Source organism: Myotis brandtii, unplaced genomic scaffold (assembly GCF_000412655.1).
Source record: "Myotis brandtii unplaced genomic scaffold, ASM41265v1 scaffold23, whole genome shotgun sequence".
NCBI classification, from domain to species: domain Eukaryota; kingdom Metazoa; phylum Chordata; class Mammalia; order Chiroptera; family Vespertilionidae; genus Myotis; species Myotis brandtii.
Genome location: NW_005358649.1, coordinates 4,937,568 through 4,953,242, shown reverse-complemented (window position 1 = coordinate 4,953,242; position 15,675 = coordinate 4,937,568). Strand labels below are relative to the sequence as shown.

General features: G+C 40.5%; 1 protein-coding gene across 9 annotated transcripts in view; it reads left to right on the top strand.

Annotated features, from left to right (window-relative positions):
- STAU2 (staufen double-stranded RNA binding protein 2) overlaps positions 1-15,675 on the top strand; it is a 220,675-nt gene that overhangs the window by 74,862 nt on the left and 130,138 nt on the right. For all 9 annotated transcript variants that reach the window (XM_014539847.1, XM_005866375.2, XM_005866373.2 and 6 more), the window contains 3 exons: positions 1,243-1,380; positions 5,274-5,405; positions 12,880-12,940. In XM_014539847.1, coding sequence (XP_014395333.1) covers positions 1,243-1,380; positions 5,274-5,405; positions 12,880-12,940 — 331 coding nt within the window. The remainder of the gene's footprint in view (positions 1-1,242; positions 1,381-5,273; positions 5,406-12,879; positions 12,941-15,675) is intronic.

Genomic DNA, 15,675 nt, shown 5'->3' with positions numbered 1-15,675 from the left:
TTTTGGTTATTTGTCTTGTCCGTTGCCATATGAACTTTAGCATTGGCTTATTAATTGTTACCAAAAAAAGCCTGCTGGGATTTTGATTGGGAATGCAATGACTTGAGAGATCAGTTTGAGGAAAATTAACATTTTTAACAATATTGAGTCTTGTGACCTGTGAGCATGTCTGTCCATTTATTAAAATCTTACTTAATCTCAGCAGTGTTTTGTAGTTTTAGTGGGTTTTACATAAATTACATCATACTATATGTATTCTATGTTTGCTTTTCTCCCTCAACATCCATCTTTTTTCTCCTGAAATTCATTTATCTTGATGCATGTAGCAATACTTAGTTCATTGTCCCTGCCCTATGTCAAACCATTCTATGAACATACCATTGTATGAACATGCTATAATCTACATAGTTCTTTTGATGAATGTCTAGGTTGTTTTCAGGTTTTTGTTTGTTTTGTTTTGCTATTTCAAATAATGCAGCCATGGCTATTCCTGAACATTGGAGCTAGCACCTATGGGCAGCTGTTTTCTAGGGTATTTAGTACATGATGATGAAGATGCTACTAGGGAGTGCAGGGGCCGTCTTTGGCTTTACTACACATTGCCCAGTTGTTTTCCATTTGATATTACCGTTATCATGGCATAAGCTTCTGTTACTCCCCATCCTCACCATTTGGGCTGTCAGGCTTCTGAATTTTTTCTAAATTAATGGGTGTGAAATAGCATCTCACTGTGAATTTAATATACATTTTTGAGTCCTAATGAGATTGATTATATTTTTATAAGTGTTCCATCTGTTAAATATCTTTTCATGTCTTTTGCCCATTTTTCTTTTAGATTGTATTTTTCTTAATACTTTTTCTGAGCTTTAAAAAATATATTTTGGCTACCGGATTTATCTTTTTTAGTTACAGGTATTGCAAATATCTCTTCCCAGTTCATTTCTTGTGATCTTCTATTCTTTTGGTCTTTCTTGATGAACAGAAGTGTGAAGAAGCTGTACTGAAGAATTTAAAAGCAGAATAGTTGACCCAATTTATTAGTATCCCTGAGCCCTAAATCCCATACACGCCTTAGTCTCAGATCTGTTTTATGCTTTTCCTTCATAAATCTTTATAAATGACTCTCATTTATCTTCTCCAGTCACGGTTTTGGGGTGTAGGGGAGGAGAGGAGAACCACTTTAAGGATCCAATAACAGGTTTTACAAGCATGTTTTGACATTTTTCTTACATTGTGTTTTAGGCTGGACCAGAATATGGTCAAGGAATGAACCCCATTAGCCGCCTGGCTCAAATTCAACAGGCCAAGAAGGAAAAGGAGCCAGACTATGTTTTGCTTTCGGAGAGAGGAATGCCGCGACGTCGGGAGTTCGTGATGCAGGTATTTCTAACTTTTATACGAGATGAGTTTTTTTTAACTATTGAAAAAAAATCTAGAAATCCTCAGGTCGGAGTAGAGATACGGGGGAAAGGCCGGCTAGGAATTCATAGCACTATTAATTAATGGCACTGTTTACCCTTCCAGCATTGATTCCCTCAACTTGGTTGACACATTCAAGCGTCAGGGACATGTTAGAACAGACAGAAGAGTTTTGAAGGGACTGAGTTCACACAGGTTGTTTGGCCCAGAGCGTATCAAACAGAAGGCTCGTCTCTGTCTTACTGTGGTACAGTGTGCAGCCAGAGCCTGTTAACTACTGGGACGAGGAGACAGACAGATTAGAAACAAAATTGAGAAGGATGTATGGAGATGGAACAGGGCCAAGAGCATGAACTTTGGGTTTGCAGGAAAATTAGGAAAAGAGAGAGCTGGCTGTCTCCCTAATCACGGTGAGGACGGAGGGACTCAGAATTGCTGAGAGGCTGAACTGCGGTGTTGTGCAGCCCCGGAAACTGGAGAGGGGTTGCTCGTGGATTGACAGATGGGCGGGCACTAGCAAAATGCCCTCCTCCTTTCAGATCTCATCTGCGCCTCTTCACTTGTCCGCTCAAGCCCCAGTGTTGAAGAAACGTTTAATTTTTTATTAGGAAAGTTTCAAACCTACCCGAGGGTGGGTATATTCAATAGCGTACCGTGAAGAGCAGTGTGCTGGCCTGCTGGGGAATATGCCCGCCATGCAGACACGGCCGTTCACATTCTTACCAAACTTGCTTCAGCCGTTCATTTTCCTTTCCTTCCTCCCGCCCTTCTTTCATTTCCTGAAGAATTTCAAAGCTGATTTCTAACTGTATGTCCTTTCAGCCCACATATTTATTTTTTTAGATGTATTTTTACTGATTTCAGAGAGGAGGGGAGAAGGGGAGAGGGAGAGAAACATCAGTGATGAGAGAGAATCATTGATCGGCTGCCTCCCACATGCCCCACACTGGCAGGCGAGCCCACAACTCAGGCATGTGCCCTGACCGGGAATCGAACTGTGACCACCTGGTTCATAGGTTGACTCCAACCACTGAACCACACCAGCCAGGAAGCCTACATATTTAGTATGTATCTCTAAAAAAAAAGTACGTTTTCTTTCATTAGCCCTGATTCATAAGAATCTTCTAATGACCAGTCTATATTTAAATTATCCTTATTGTCCCCAAACTGTTTTTGTTGTAATTGGCTTGTCAGAGAAACTTTTTTCCAATCAAACCCATGGACCTCACCTTCAATATAATCCTGTTAAAATGAACAGATATTTATGCAGTGATGACCATATAGGAAAAATTTTGATACTCAAGCATAGTCTGTCATGTTGATGCACTTTTCATGCATATCTACATTTTACCTTCCTGCCTAATTTATAGTCTTTATCTCACAGTATTCAATGCAGTGGTCTGTATACAGTACAGACCTTTGATGCATACTTGCTGCCTGCCTGTGTGAGAGCTAGTGTATTTGGCTGTTGCTGGAGATGTAAGCTTGTGATGTGGTCACTGATAAACCACTGTGGGAACGCAGACAACCACGGAGGGGAATTCGTCTCTGGTTAGTAAGCCATTATGGTCTAGTGTCCTTAGGACCCAGAACAGTGCTGTTCTAGCGTCCTCTTCTTAAGATACATGCACCAGTTTTTTCTTTTTACATTCTTAGCTCTGAAGAATTCTAGAAAGTATTCTTTGAACTGCAAAACTTGAAGGGAAAAAAAAGTCACCTAAATTTTAGACCTGTATTAGGAATAAAAACTGGCTTTGGCTCTATTACACAATTCCTTTCCTATGGAGTATATGGAGTACCCTTTTGAAAGAGGAATTTACGCCAGCTTCCTTTTTATGGGTCTTCATAAACATTCTAGTCAAATGGGAGCATTTGGCTCGGCTTTTACATGTTTTCACACTGAATTCATATTGCTTTTCCCCTCGGGAAGCCCCAGTGGATTCATTATCTATTGCAGCAACTTTATCAAAGTAAATACTTTTGTATAAACAACTTAAGCGATGTTATCATTTGTTAAAATTGAACATGGAAGTAAAATATCTAGAGATAACATGCTAATATTTATTTATCACCACGAAAAGTAAATTTGTGTGTTGTGAAATGTGTGCAGTGACTTTATTGATTGCTAGACAAAAGAAAATCTCTGACGACATTATTTGGGTGTTAGTTCCTGAGCACATTTCTTAAAGCTTTTTATTTTTTTGTAGAGATACTTTAATTTTTCAAAGAGAAAAATAATGATAACTAAAAACTAATTTGCTTATCAGCACATGGTATTTTGATATATCACATAATGTTAATTTTTCTATTTGTGACTAAGATCTCTAGGTTTTTAAAAATATATAAAGCAAATTTCATCAATTTTATTTGTGACTCAGTGAGAGAAAAGGAGTTAAGTTTTGGGTAAATGCCACTTTAGGACTTTTTAAAAAAATATATTTTTATTGATTTTAGAGAAGAAGGGGGAGGGAGAGAGGGAGGGAGGGAGGGAGGGAGAGAGAGAGAGAGAGAAACATCAATGATGAGAGAGAATCATTGATTGGCTGCCTCCTACATGCCCCCTACTGGGGATTCAGCTGCAACCTGAGCATGTGCCCTTGACCAGAATCGAACCTGGGACCCTTCAGTCCACAGGCCTATCCACTGAGTCAAACCAGCTAGGGCCTATTTTAGAACTTTTTTGTTAGGTTTTTGAGGATTTGATTTATTTAAATTATTTTTTAAAACAGTCTTCAGTCTTAATTTTATTGCATAGCAAAATTGAACTTTTTTGCAGAAAAAGTAACATTTTAATATAAAAATCTTATTTATAATAGTTACAAAAATTTGTTAGCTTTCTAGGAAGATGACTTACAAAGTTTATTATATATTCGCTTGACTTTTATATAGAAGTGATTTTTTTTTTTAAGTGACTGTTGTTAGGGAATTAAAGTCCTTCAGCACAGCCGTCTTTTTTACTTTTATCCTTTTATTAATTTAATTTTTTACAGCAGTCTTATTTAATACTAACAAATAACTTAGGGTAGCTGCTCACAAACTATTGAACCCCGTCGCTACAAGAACTTGTGTGAGACAAGGGGTGGGTGAATGGGTAAAATGACTCTGGCAGCATCTGTTCTAGAAGGAAGTCTTGAAGGCATCAGAGTAGGTCAGAAGCAAAGCTGACAGACAGAGATCCAAGGTGAGTGCCAGGGAGGGAGCAGCATGTCCCAGAGCAGGGCCTGGAGCCAGAGAGCAGGCCGGGTGGGTAAGTGAGAAGCAGGGATGAACCGCAGAAGAACTGAATCAGAGTGAGGGATGTGTACACAGCATGTGACGACAGGCGAAGCATGTTTTGCTGCTCATTGATTTTTTGCTTCCATTTCCGTTGGCCAGTCTTTGGACACTCAGAGCAGTACGAGGAAGCTTCTTACGTAGCTGGCCTATCTTGTAGCTAGCAAGCACTCCAACATGAATTTTAGCCCTAGTTTATTAATTTAAATAAAGAATACTAACTGTACTGAGAGCCAACATATACTCTATTATGTGAATTTTATTTTTCTGTTTATATAAATAATGCAGGTTTATTGTTTTAAAAAATGAAATAATACAGAAATATGTAAGGAAGTAAAAATCTTCTAAGATTCTGTTATCCTAAGATAACTTCCATTGACATTTTGAGAACCATATTTTTCTCCATGTTTATTTTCACTTATCTATATAACAAATAAATGGGATCTTATCTTAGTTGTTTTTATTATGGACTGAACTTTGTATTTTTGAATGCTACAGAGCAGAATACAGTGCTTTGTGGTGTTAAGTCGAGCCTGTTTATCAAAGCAACTCTTACTAATTTCTTACTTTAATCTTATCAGGTCAAGGTAGGCAATGAAGTTGCTACTGGAACAGGACCGAATAAAAAGATAGCCAAAAAGAATGCCGCCGAAGCAATGCTGTTACAACTCGGTTATAAAGCATCCACTAGTCTTCAAGATCAACTTGACAAGGTGAGCGCTAAGTTCACATGTACAGTCCTGTTCTGTCAGAATATCAAAGTGATGAACAAATTCCGTACCAGTGTTCCTTGACTCTAAGTAATGTCGGAAGTGGTGTTAATGTAGACCTCCAGTTTTAACTTTCCTAAGGCAGTACTCTCCAACTTAGAAGATAGATTCCCAGTTACAATATCACATCTGTTTATGGTGTCAACATGAAGTCTTAATTCTAATCTTACAGTTAGCAAATACTAAAAATCTGTTGTGTGGCTGTATGTATTTTGTATAATACCAACTGAGTCATTTTCAGCTTCTTGACTCCTGGGTTTTGCCATGTAGACAGTTTTAATTTGTGCCCCATTTTTAAGAACCGAGGTTGTTGGCTTTTATTTCTGAAATGCAGCTGAAAACACTGGAAATAAAGATCCTGAGTTATCCCTTTAGGGCAGGAACTATATTGGACAGACACTCTATAAACTAGTTTTTCTATTTACTTTAAATGTAAAGGTAAACTCAGAGGGTGTTTGTTTTCTGCCAAGACTTGTGTTCATGGTCCCCTATTTCTTCTGCGCAGTGAATGACATCATTAGCACCTGCCCCTGTTGCAAGGGAGGTAGGGGACCCTGAATTCAGGACTTGGCAGATAACTTGGCAAGAACTGGCTTGATTTCATTTTATCTTTGCATGTGTAGAAATTATTATGGACACTTTGTTTATACAAAAATTCACAAAGCAGGCTTAATAATAATTTCTATCAAAAACAGCATACTTTTCCCCACACCATTTTCTCGCATAAGGATTCTGTTTCAGAGAAATTTCAGTTTCTGCAGAAACACACGCCTGAAGTCTGAATAGAAACAGAATCGTCTATTAAACATTTAGGTGTACTTGTCTTTTTAAGGCAACTGTGAATATGTGGGCAATTATTTTGAGCGATTAAAAAATTATTTGTCTGTGTGGTATCGCTAGAGATTTTAATTCTGTTTTTATAACCTGGGTAGTCCATGCTTTTTCTTCCTTTAAAAATATTTGTAACATGAAACCTAACATGTGTTCAAGTTTCTATAGTTCTTATGTTGTGTATATGTTGTTTTAACTTAACACATTTATATTTACTTAAACCTGGTGAGTGATTTATAAAAATATGTCAAAATAAATCTCAGACATTTATTTGGAAGTTAAGTAAAAACAAAACAGAACAAAAACCAGCATGAATGCCATTATTTTAAGAAACATTTTTTTGCATACCTACTGTAGTATTAGTCAGGTTCTCCAGAGACATAGAGCCAACAGGATATGTGCCTGTATATACTTGTGTACATGCGTGTATGCACACACATGTATGTACATACATGTAGATATGCACCACACATGGAGACCCATTGTAAGGAATTGCCATGCCTTGTTGGAGGCTTGGCGAGTACAACGTCTGATGGGGAGGCTGGTTCTGCTGGAGACTCGGAAGGTGTTGCAATTCCAATGCAGAGGCGTCTGCTGGCGAGTTCCCTCCTGTTCCCGGGAGGCAAGCCTTTCTTTCGATGAGACCCACCCACAGGATGAGGAGCAATCTGCTTCCCTCAGAGTTCAATTCTTTTAAATGTAAGTCTCTCCCGAACACCCTCCCAGAAGCACCCAGGATAATGTTGGACCAAGTACCTGGGTACTGTAGCCCAGACAAGTTGATACATAAAATTAACCATCACACCCACTACATGCCAGATACTTCCAACCGAAGACACGATGCCTGAATCTTGGTCCCTGCACTCAGGGAACTGATCAGCACGTGTAGGGGTGAGGAGCTTTAGTCACGGAACAAACATTACAGTGTCCTGGAACCTAGAGAACACGAAGCACCCAGGATAATGTTGGACCAAGTACCTGGGTACTGTAGCCCAGACAAGTTGATACATAAAATTAACCATCACACCCACTACATGCCAGATACTTCCAACCGAAGACACGATGCCTGAAACTTGGTCCCTGCACTCAGGGAACCGATCAGCACGTGTAGGGGTGAGGAGCTTTAGTCATGGAACAAACATTACAGCGTCCTGGAACCTAGAGAACACAAAGATGAATCTGGAAAGTCAGGAATAGCCGAAGCCACTGTTTTCATGGGAAGTAAAGCTCTTGGAGAATTGTTCATGTAAGATTTGAACATGAAAGTCACATGACCTAGTTTGTATTCTTCAAAAGACAATCCTATAAGCCTTAGCCAGTGTGACTCAGTGGTTGAGCATTGACCTATGAATCAGGAGGTCACGGTTCAATTCCCAGTCAGGGCACATGCCCAGGTTTGGGGCTCCATCCCCAGTACGGGGTGTGCAGGAGGCAGCTGATCAATGATTCTTTCTCATCGTTGATGTTTCTATTTCTCTCTCTTTCTCTCTCCCTTCCTCTCTGAAATAAAAATAAAATTAAAAAAGACAATCCTATAAATAAAGGAGTGAATGGATTTGGGCAGGCTGAGTAACAGAATTGCTAGGTTAAGAGGTACTGGGGGTCTGAACTAAGGCAGTGGTGGTGGAGAGGAGGGGATAGGCACCAGAGGTATTTTTTAAAAAGAATATATTTTATTGATTTTTTTACAGAGAGGAAGGGAGAGGGATAGAGAGTTAGAAACATCGATCAGCTGCCTCCTGCACACCCCCTACTGGGGATGTGCCCGCAACCAAGGTACATGCCCTTGACTGGAATCGAACCTGGGACCCTTCAGTCTGCAGGCCGATGCTCTATCCACTGAGCCAAACCGGTTAGGGTGGCACCAGAGGTATTTTTGAAGTGTCTGAGGTAGACTTCAGTGGCAGGTAACATGCCTGAGACATGGGAAGAGGGAGGAGTAGAGAATGACTAGGAAAGAGTTGGCACCATTAGCCAGAAATTCCCTTTTGCCTAACTCCCGTGTTGCCTGTTTTCTGGACAGTTTTCTTTGGTCTTTATTTACTTCCCTGTTTTGATGGAGCACATACTCTCAGTAGCCTTCTGATGAATATATGAGAAATATTTTGAGATCTCATAGGTCTGAAGTACCTTTACATTCCCTACATGCTTGGTTTGCAGTTTTTCTGAGATATAATTCTAAAATGGGAATGATTTTGTCACAGGCTTTTGAAGGCATTGCACCAATGTTTTCTACCTCCCAGCATCACTCTTGAAACCCCACTGCCTTCTGATTCTGCAGCCTGTATATGAAACTTCTACGTTTCTTCTCCTCCCTCTTGATGTCTTTCCAGTTTTTCTTCTCCCAGGGGCTCTGAAATTTTATGGATGATATGTGCATATTCTTTAATAAAGTGTTTTGACTGTTTGGGTTTCAATCTAGAAATGCATATAATTTTAAACTGGGAAGTTTCTCATATTATGTCTGATAATTTCTTTCCATTTTTGCTATTATTTCCTTCTGTGATATCTGTTAGTCTTATGCAGGGGTCCTCAAACTACAGCCCGCGGGCCACATGCAAATACAAATATTGTATTTGTTCCCGTTTTGTTTTTTTACTTCAAAATAAGATATGTGTAGTGTGCATAGGAATTTGTTCATAGTTTTTTATTAAATTATAGTCCGGCCCTCCAACGGTCTGAGGGCCAGTGAACTGGCCCCCTGTTTAAAAAGTTTGAGGACCCCTGGTTATGGATGACCTTCTGATCCCTCCCTCCCTCTCTCCTTCCCTCCCTCTCCCTTTTTCCCTCCCTCCCTTCCTCCCTCTTTTCTATTTCTATATCATTTGTTCTATTTTCTAGATTTCATCGATTTTGTCTTCTGCCCTCCTTTGACATCTTTTACTTTGGCTCTTATATTTTTGATGTCCCAGAGCTCTTCCTCATTTCTAGAATATTTCTTTTTATAGCCTCCTCTTCTTGTTTAATGGGTATAATAACCTTTCATGTCTCTGAGGATTTTTTAAACCTTTTTTTTGAAGTTTTAGTCTCTTCCCTGTATTTTTTTTGCCATTCCTTTTGAGTTAGAAGCCTGGCAGCTGTCTTCTAAGGCCCAAATGAGGAAGGGAGCTGGTGATCTTACTTTCTGGGATGTAACCTCAGTCTCCATCTCTTTATCTTCCCTGTTGGGGTATCCATTTCACCCCCATCCGTGTCTCTGTTTTAGCCTAAGAGAAACCCTGTAGGAAATCTGCTTGGGGTTAGTGAGATGACCTGGAGATTTCATAGGCCTTGAACGACTTCCAACAATCCTGTTTTCAGGCCAGTTGGGTGTCTTCCCTGTGCACCGAAAGGTCCCAGGTTGGATCCCGGTAGGGGGGATGCAGGAGGCAGCCGATTGAGGTTCAGCTCTCACATTGATGCTTCTCTTTCTCCCTCTCCCTTCCTCTCTCTCTGAAAATAAATTAAAAATATTTTTAAAAAAGAGGTAGCTGGTGTGCTCCTAATTCTAGAGGCTTCCTGGGGTCCCGCGTTACCCATCAGTGTCCTTTCTGAGAGCTCTTTGCTGGCTCCTCCCTCTGCAGGTTTGCCGTCAGCCTCCTGACATCTGCTACGTTAGGTACAGCCTGATCACCTGCCTTCCAGGTTCCAGACTTCGACCTTCCTCTCCTTTCATAGTCTTGGGGCAGGGGGTGGAGACAAGAGAGGGAGAGAGAATTATAGGTTATTGGATTATTGATTTAGGGATGTTTTGAGAGAGAGATTCCTCCTTATGTTCACTGTGTTGTGTTTTGTTTGGTTTGTTTTTTGCTGCAAAAATCTTTATTGTTTCCATTTGGTCCAGTGCATGGGGGAGGGCTCCAGGGTGGTTAAAAGAATTGCCCGGGGTTTTGGCGAGAGGCTCAGGCAAAAGTGTCATCATAGTGTCATTAGGAGGGGATGGAGATAAAGGTGTGTTTGATCATCCATGTTTTTGAAACGTCTGCATTTTCTCTTTGGACTGAGAAGTACTGCCCTCATCCTGGTTATAAAGGCAGCTTTCTCAGGAAAAGTATAGAGTGGACAGATGTATCATTTATGGAGGAAAAAGGGCAGATGATAAACTTTTGTGTGTTTATTTTGTGTATTGTGTGCTCTGTGTTTGAGGCAAGCTGTAGGGACCTCTACACAACCCTATTCCTTGCACCTCCTTGAGCCGAACTCTGCTCTTCACTATGGGGAGGCAGGTACACTGGTCAACAATGCTCCGGTTTGTATCTTTAAATATATTTTTATTGATTTCAGAGAGGAAGGGAGAGGGAGAGAGAGATAGAAACATCAATGATGAGAGAGAATCATTGATTGGCTGCCTCCTGCACACCCTCTACTCAGAATTGAGCCCGTAACTCGGGCATGAGTCCTTGACTGGAATAGAGCCTGGGATCTTCAGCCCGTAGGCTGATGCTCTATCCACTGAGCAAAACCAGCCAGGACAGTTTTGCATCTTTAAGAGATGCTCAGCACCCATGCGCTTCTTCTCTGCCAGCTCACGGAAGAAGTGGCCCACGCCCTTGAGAGCCACATCGTCGGGGTGGAAATAGAAGCCCAGAGGGAGGGAGGTGTGGGCGGCCACAGATGCAGGCTGGCCAGGCAGCAGGCGGCAGCCTCCACCTGGGTGGAATAATGCTGACGAATTTGGGAGCTCGTGGTTGTTCATCAGTAAGGAGTTAAGGTAGAAAAACACAGGGTGTGTTGGCTGGTCTTGGAGGGGGTCTGAGGGGGTGACTGGATAAGACCCAGGAGAGTGGTCGAGGCTGTAGGAAGGGGTGTCCCTGGGCGTGTTCCGTCCAAACACTGTTGAAGCAAGAGACAGACCCGGGACCGCCCAGGGCACTGTGGTCACTGTTGTGTTTAAGTCTAAACCTTACAAAAACAGTTTCATTAGAGTGTTGGAGTAGAAATGAGAGAACAGTAGACTTGGTATTCAGTTGAAGGTGAAAAACTAGGCGTAGGGAATATAATCTAATATTTAAATAACCTTTGTTATTAGTAGAAGGAGAGAAATTAAGAAAGGTGGCATGGCCCTGGCTAGGTAACTCAGTTGGTTGGCAGCGGTCGCCAACCGGTAGTCCGCGGACCACTGGGTCCGTGAGGTCCGCAAGGTTGGCGACTGCTGGGTTGGAGCGTCGTCTGTGCCCTAGAAGGTTGCTGGTTTGATTCCCGGTCAGGGCACATACCTAGGTTGTGGGTTCCATCTCCAATCTGGGCATATATGGGAGGCAACTGGTTGATGTATCTCTCTCTCACATCGATGTTTTTTTTTCTCTCCTGTCCTCTCTCCCTTTCTGAGATCAAATTTTAAAAAAAAGCAAGCAAGAAAGCTTGCATGAAGTGCTAAATTTATTATCACCACCTTTTTAAATAATATATATATATTTTATTGATTTTTTTAAAGAGAGGAAGGGAGAGGAATAGAGAGTTAGAAACATCAGTGAGAGAGAAACAATCAGCTGCCTCCTGCACACCCCGTACTGGGGATGTGCCCGCAACCAAGGTACATGCCCTTGACCGGAATCGAACCTGGGACCCTTAAGTCCGAAGGCCGATGCTCTATCCACTGAGCCAAACCGGTTACGGCATCACCACCTTTAACCGGGCCCTCAAATGTCTGAGAGTCTGCATTCTTCCAATCAGCCGGTTCCTTACTTCCTGAAGTGACTTACTCCCTACTGTAGACACTTTCCTCCAACTTCCCACTCCCCTCCATCAGCGGCCCTTGTCTCGCACTTCACAGAGAGCAGAGAAGTGGGAGTCTCCCAGCCTCCCCACCAGCATACACCGCATTTTTACGCACATGTACTCCTCCTCCATCCTCTTACAGTGGCAAGCTATGTATTTTTATTTATATCCAGATTTAATGTATCCATTTGATCTTTGACATCAGACAGCAAGTATAAAATGCTGATTAGAATAGCAAATGTGCCTTTTCTCTCCCGGAGTACCTGGTACCAACAACGCCAGCTCCACAGAAAAGAACAACCTGTTCATGTCACTGATTAATTTGATGAAATACTACTTCAGACTCTGAGTTTATACCAAATATATGTCACATCGTCTGGCGACAGTCAGGATATTACAAGTTTTACTCCAAGTTAGGGCTTAGTTTTCAATTTTTTGTGTATGTCATTGGCAGTATTTTGGTGATACTGTCCTAGGACTGTTCCGGAACAGACATAGTAATATTTCTATTGTGGTTTGACCTCAGGAGAGATAAAGAAGCTCCTTTAGTCTCTTTAGCACTTGTCATGATGATTATTGTTTATTTGGTAAGGATTGTTTTACTTTTTAGCCACCTAGATAGAGCTGCTGTTGTATATAATGCACTGAACATGGCTTTCTTGATGACTTAAATTGTAAGTGTGGGTGAAGATAAAGGCAGAGCCAGACATAAGAAACAGGCTTGAATGTAGAAAAGGGGTGGATAATGCTGTTCCAGTTAGTTCCTCTTGGAGGGAATCACAGAACGACTGTGTGAGAGACCTTTGGCCTTGCTTCATTGATGACTTAACATTTTTCTTTTGGAATGAGTCCGTCTCTCTGGATTTTAACGATTGATTTAATCTTTCAGACAGGGGAAAACAAAGGATGGAGTGGTCCGAAGGCTGGTTTTCCCGAACCAACCAATAACAGTAAGTTTTCACTTTTATGCTAACTACGCTGAGTGTTAGTCACTGGTTCGGTGACTCGTAGGTCACTGGGTATTTATCGGGTCTGTCTGGGCTCACCATGCCATGATTAGTGTTGCAGGGGGGATACGAGGAAGTCGTGCTGTTTGCTTTTCTGGAATTGCTAGAAGACACAGGCGCTCATATTCTTAACGTGGTTAAGCATTGCAGACGGTGTACCATTTAACTCATAGTGCTGATATTTTAAGTTGTTTTATTGCAGCATAATTATAGTATGAAAGAATTAAAAAAAAGAAAAACAATTATCTACAAGCTTATTATACTCTAAAATCAGCTGTTTTCAAAGTTGTAATTTTTTTTAGGTAAACACAAATTTTTACATAATTGTAATTTTTTATGTGAAAAATTTATTCACTTTTATTAATTAAACTAGATTAAGTCCACACAAATGGCAAAATCCACTGTATGATCCTTGTTCAAAATACAGATTACAAGCATTTAGAGCAGCGGTCACCAACCTTTCAGACCTCACGGACCACCAGTGGTCCGCAGACCACCGGTTGGCGACCGCTGATTTGGAGTGTTCCTGTTCTGATATAATGACCTGAGGGCTGTGCTAGTCATGGTTTTCAAGACTGAGGATAATTATTTAGTAAAATGAATGTACAATAATTTTACATCTTTTTAGGGAAGAGTTTGCTCTACTCTTTCTTAGATCTCTGTGAAGAGTTCTTTATTTCCACCACATCAAATAGTATTTATGATTTTGTATTGCTAATGTGAAGGTACATCAGGATTTTAAGAACAGTTGTTAACAATTAAAGAACAATTGTTAAGACTATTTAGTAATTAAAATCAGAATGTTTCCCTGTCTTACTTTAATGCGAAGAATGATGCCCTAAACACTCACTTCGTGGTGACTTAAGTTCTAAGTCAGTCACAACCATATCTCCGTTTAGATCTTCCTCATGCATTGTGGGAAAGTAGATATGGATGATAGATTTCATCTGTAACATAAATGAAAGTTTGTACTGTGTTGTTTTCATTTAACATTGCAATAAGCATTTTCCACCTTGTGCTGAGTCATTAGAATTTTTAATAAGTCACTGATTGAATTATCAGAAATGCAAGAATACAATTGCTCATAATTGCCTTCTAATTATAGTATTATCATATGCTTAGAAATCCACTTCAGTTTATTTATGTGATCAGGCTATTATGCATTGCAAACAGAGACATTTATCTTTAACTTCCTCCTCACCTCTCCTAAAGAGCATCTATTTCCACTGAAGTGACCATTTTACTATAAATCAGTAAAACAAAACACCAGCCAATGAAGACCCTATTGAAGGGAAGGGCCAGTGGAGTCAAACCATCTCGTTTCCAACCCTAGTTTTCTCCCTTATAACCTCTGGATAAGGTTACAAACGACAATGTGTAAATTGTCATAGTTTATTCTTTGATGTTAGACAGGGGTGGGCAAACTTTTTGACTCGAGGGCCACAATGGGTTCTTAAACTGGACCAGAGGGCCGGAACAAAAGCATGGATGGAGTGTTTGTGTGAACTAATATAAATTCAAAGTAAACATCATTACATAAAAGGGTACGGTCTTTTTTTTTTTTTTTTTTTTTTAGTTTTATTCATTTCAAACGGGCTGAATCCGGCCCTCGGGCCGTAGTTTGCCCACGGCTGAAGCAGCTCATCTCTTGATGTATAATGAAATTAGTAACAAACTCATCAAAACATGCTTATAAGAACTGAATTTTTGGGTCATCAAAACTAGCTTCTTGAAAAGAATATTTCAGTGATGTAATGGTATTCATGAGTTATTTTCTGGGAATACTTGAAGTAATTTAATAGGACTCTGAGCCTTTGATCTATATGTATAAGGATGATGGATGTGATAGCTTAGCATGTACCCCAAAGAAAAAATGGAATGAGTTCAGGATTCTCAGAGAGTTTAATTCCTTTGATGTTTGAATATATAGGTTTATAATTACTTGGTAAGGCAATGTAAGAAGCATTAAGTTGATTTTACTTTTTTAAAAATATATTTTTTATTTTTTATTGATTTCAGAGAGGAAAGGAGAGGGAGAGAGAGATAGAAACATCAATGATGAGAGAGAATCATTGATTGGCTGCCTCCTGCACGCCCCACACTGGGGATTGAGCCCACAACCCAGGCATTGCCCCTGACTGAATCGAACCCGAGACCCTTCAGTCTCCAGGCCGGTGCTCTATCCACTGAGCCAAACCGGCTAGGGCGAAAGAAACTCTTTTACCAGAGGGTGGGGAAATAGCCAACCAGAGCCCCTTTTAGCCTTCTTGTCTCATCAATGCAGGGAGAGGAACTGAAAAGTACTTGTTAAAAGTCACAGCCAAGGGACACAGGCTCACTAACACACTGAGACCTAATGATAGGACTAGAAAGCATCTCCTCTCCCACAAGTCATTACATCAATAGAGCTTTTATAACACAACAGGGAAATACAACTGAAAGAACTGCATGTCTCAGACTATATTTAAATATAAGTCCCTAGAGAAACCCAAAGACAATAGAGCAGTGGTTCTCAACCTTCCTAATGCCGCGACCCTTTAATACAGTTCCTCATGTTGTGGTGACCCCCAATTTCATTGTTACAAATTGAACATAATTAAAGCATAGTGATTAATCACAAAAACAATATGTAATTATATATGTGTTTTCCGATGGTCTTAGGCGACCCCTGTGAAAGG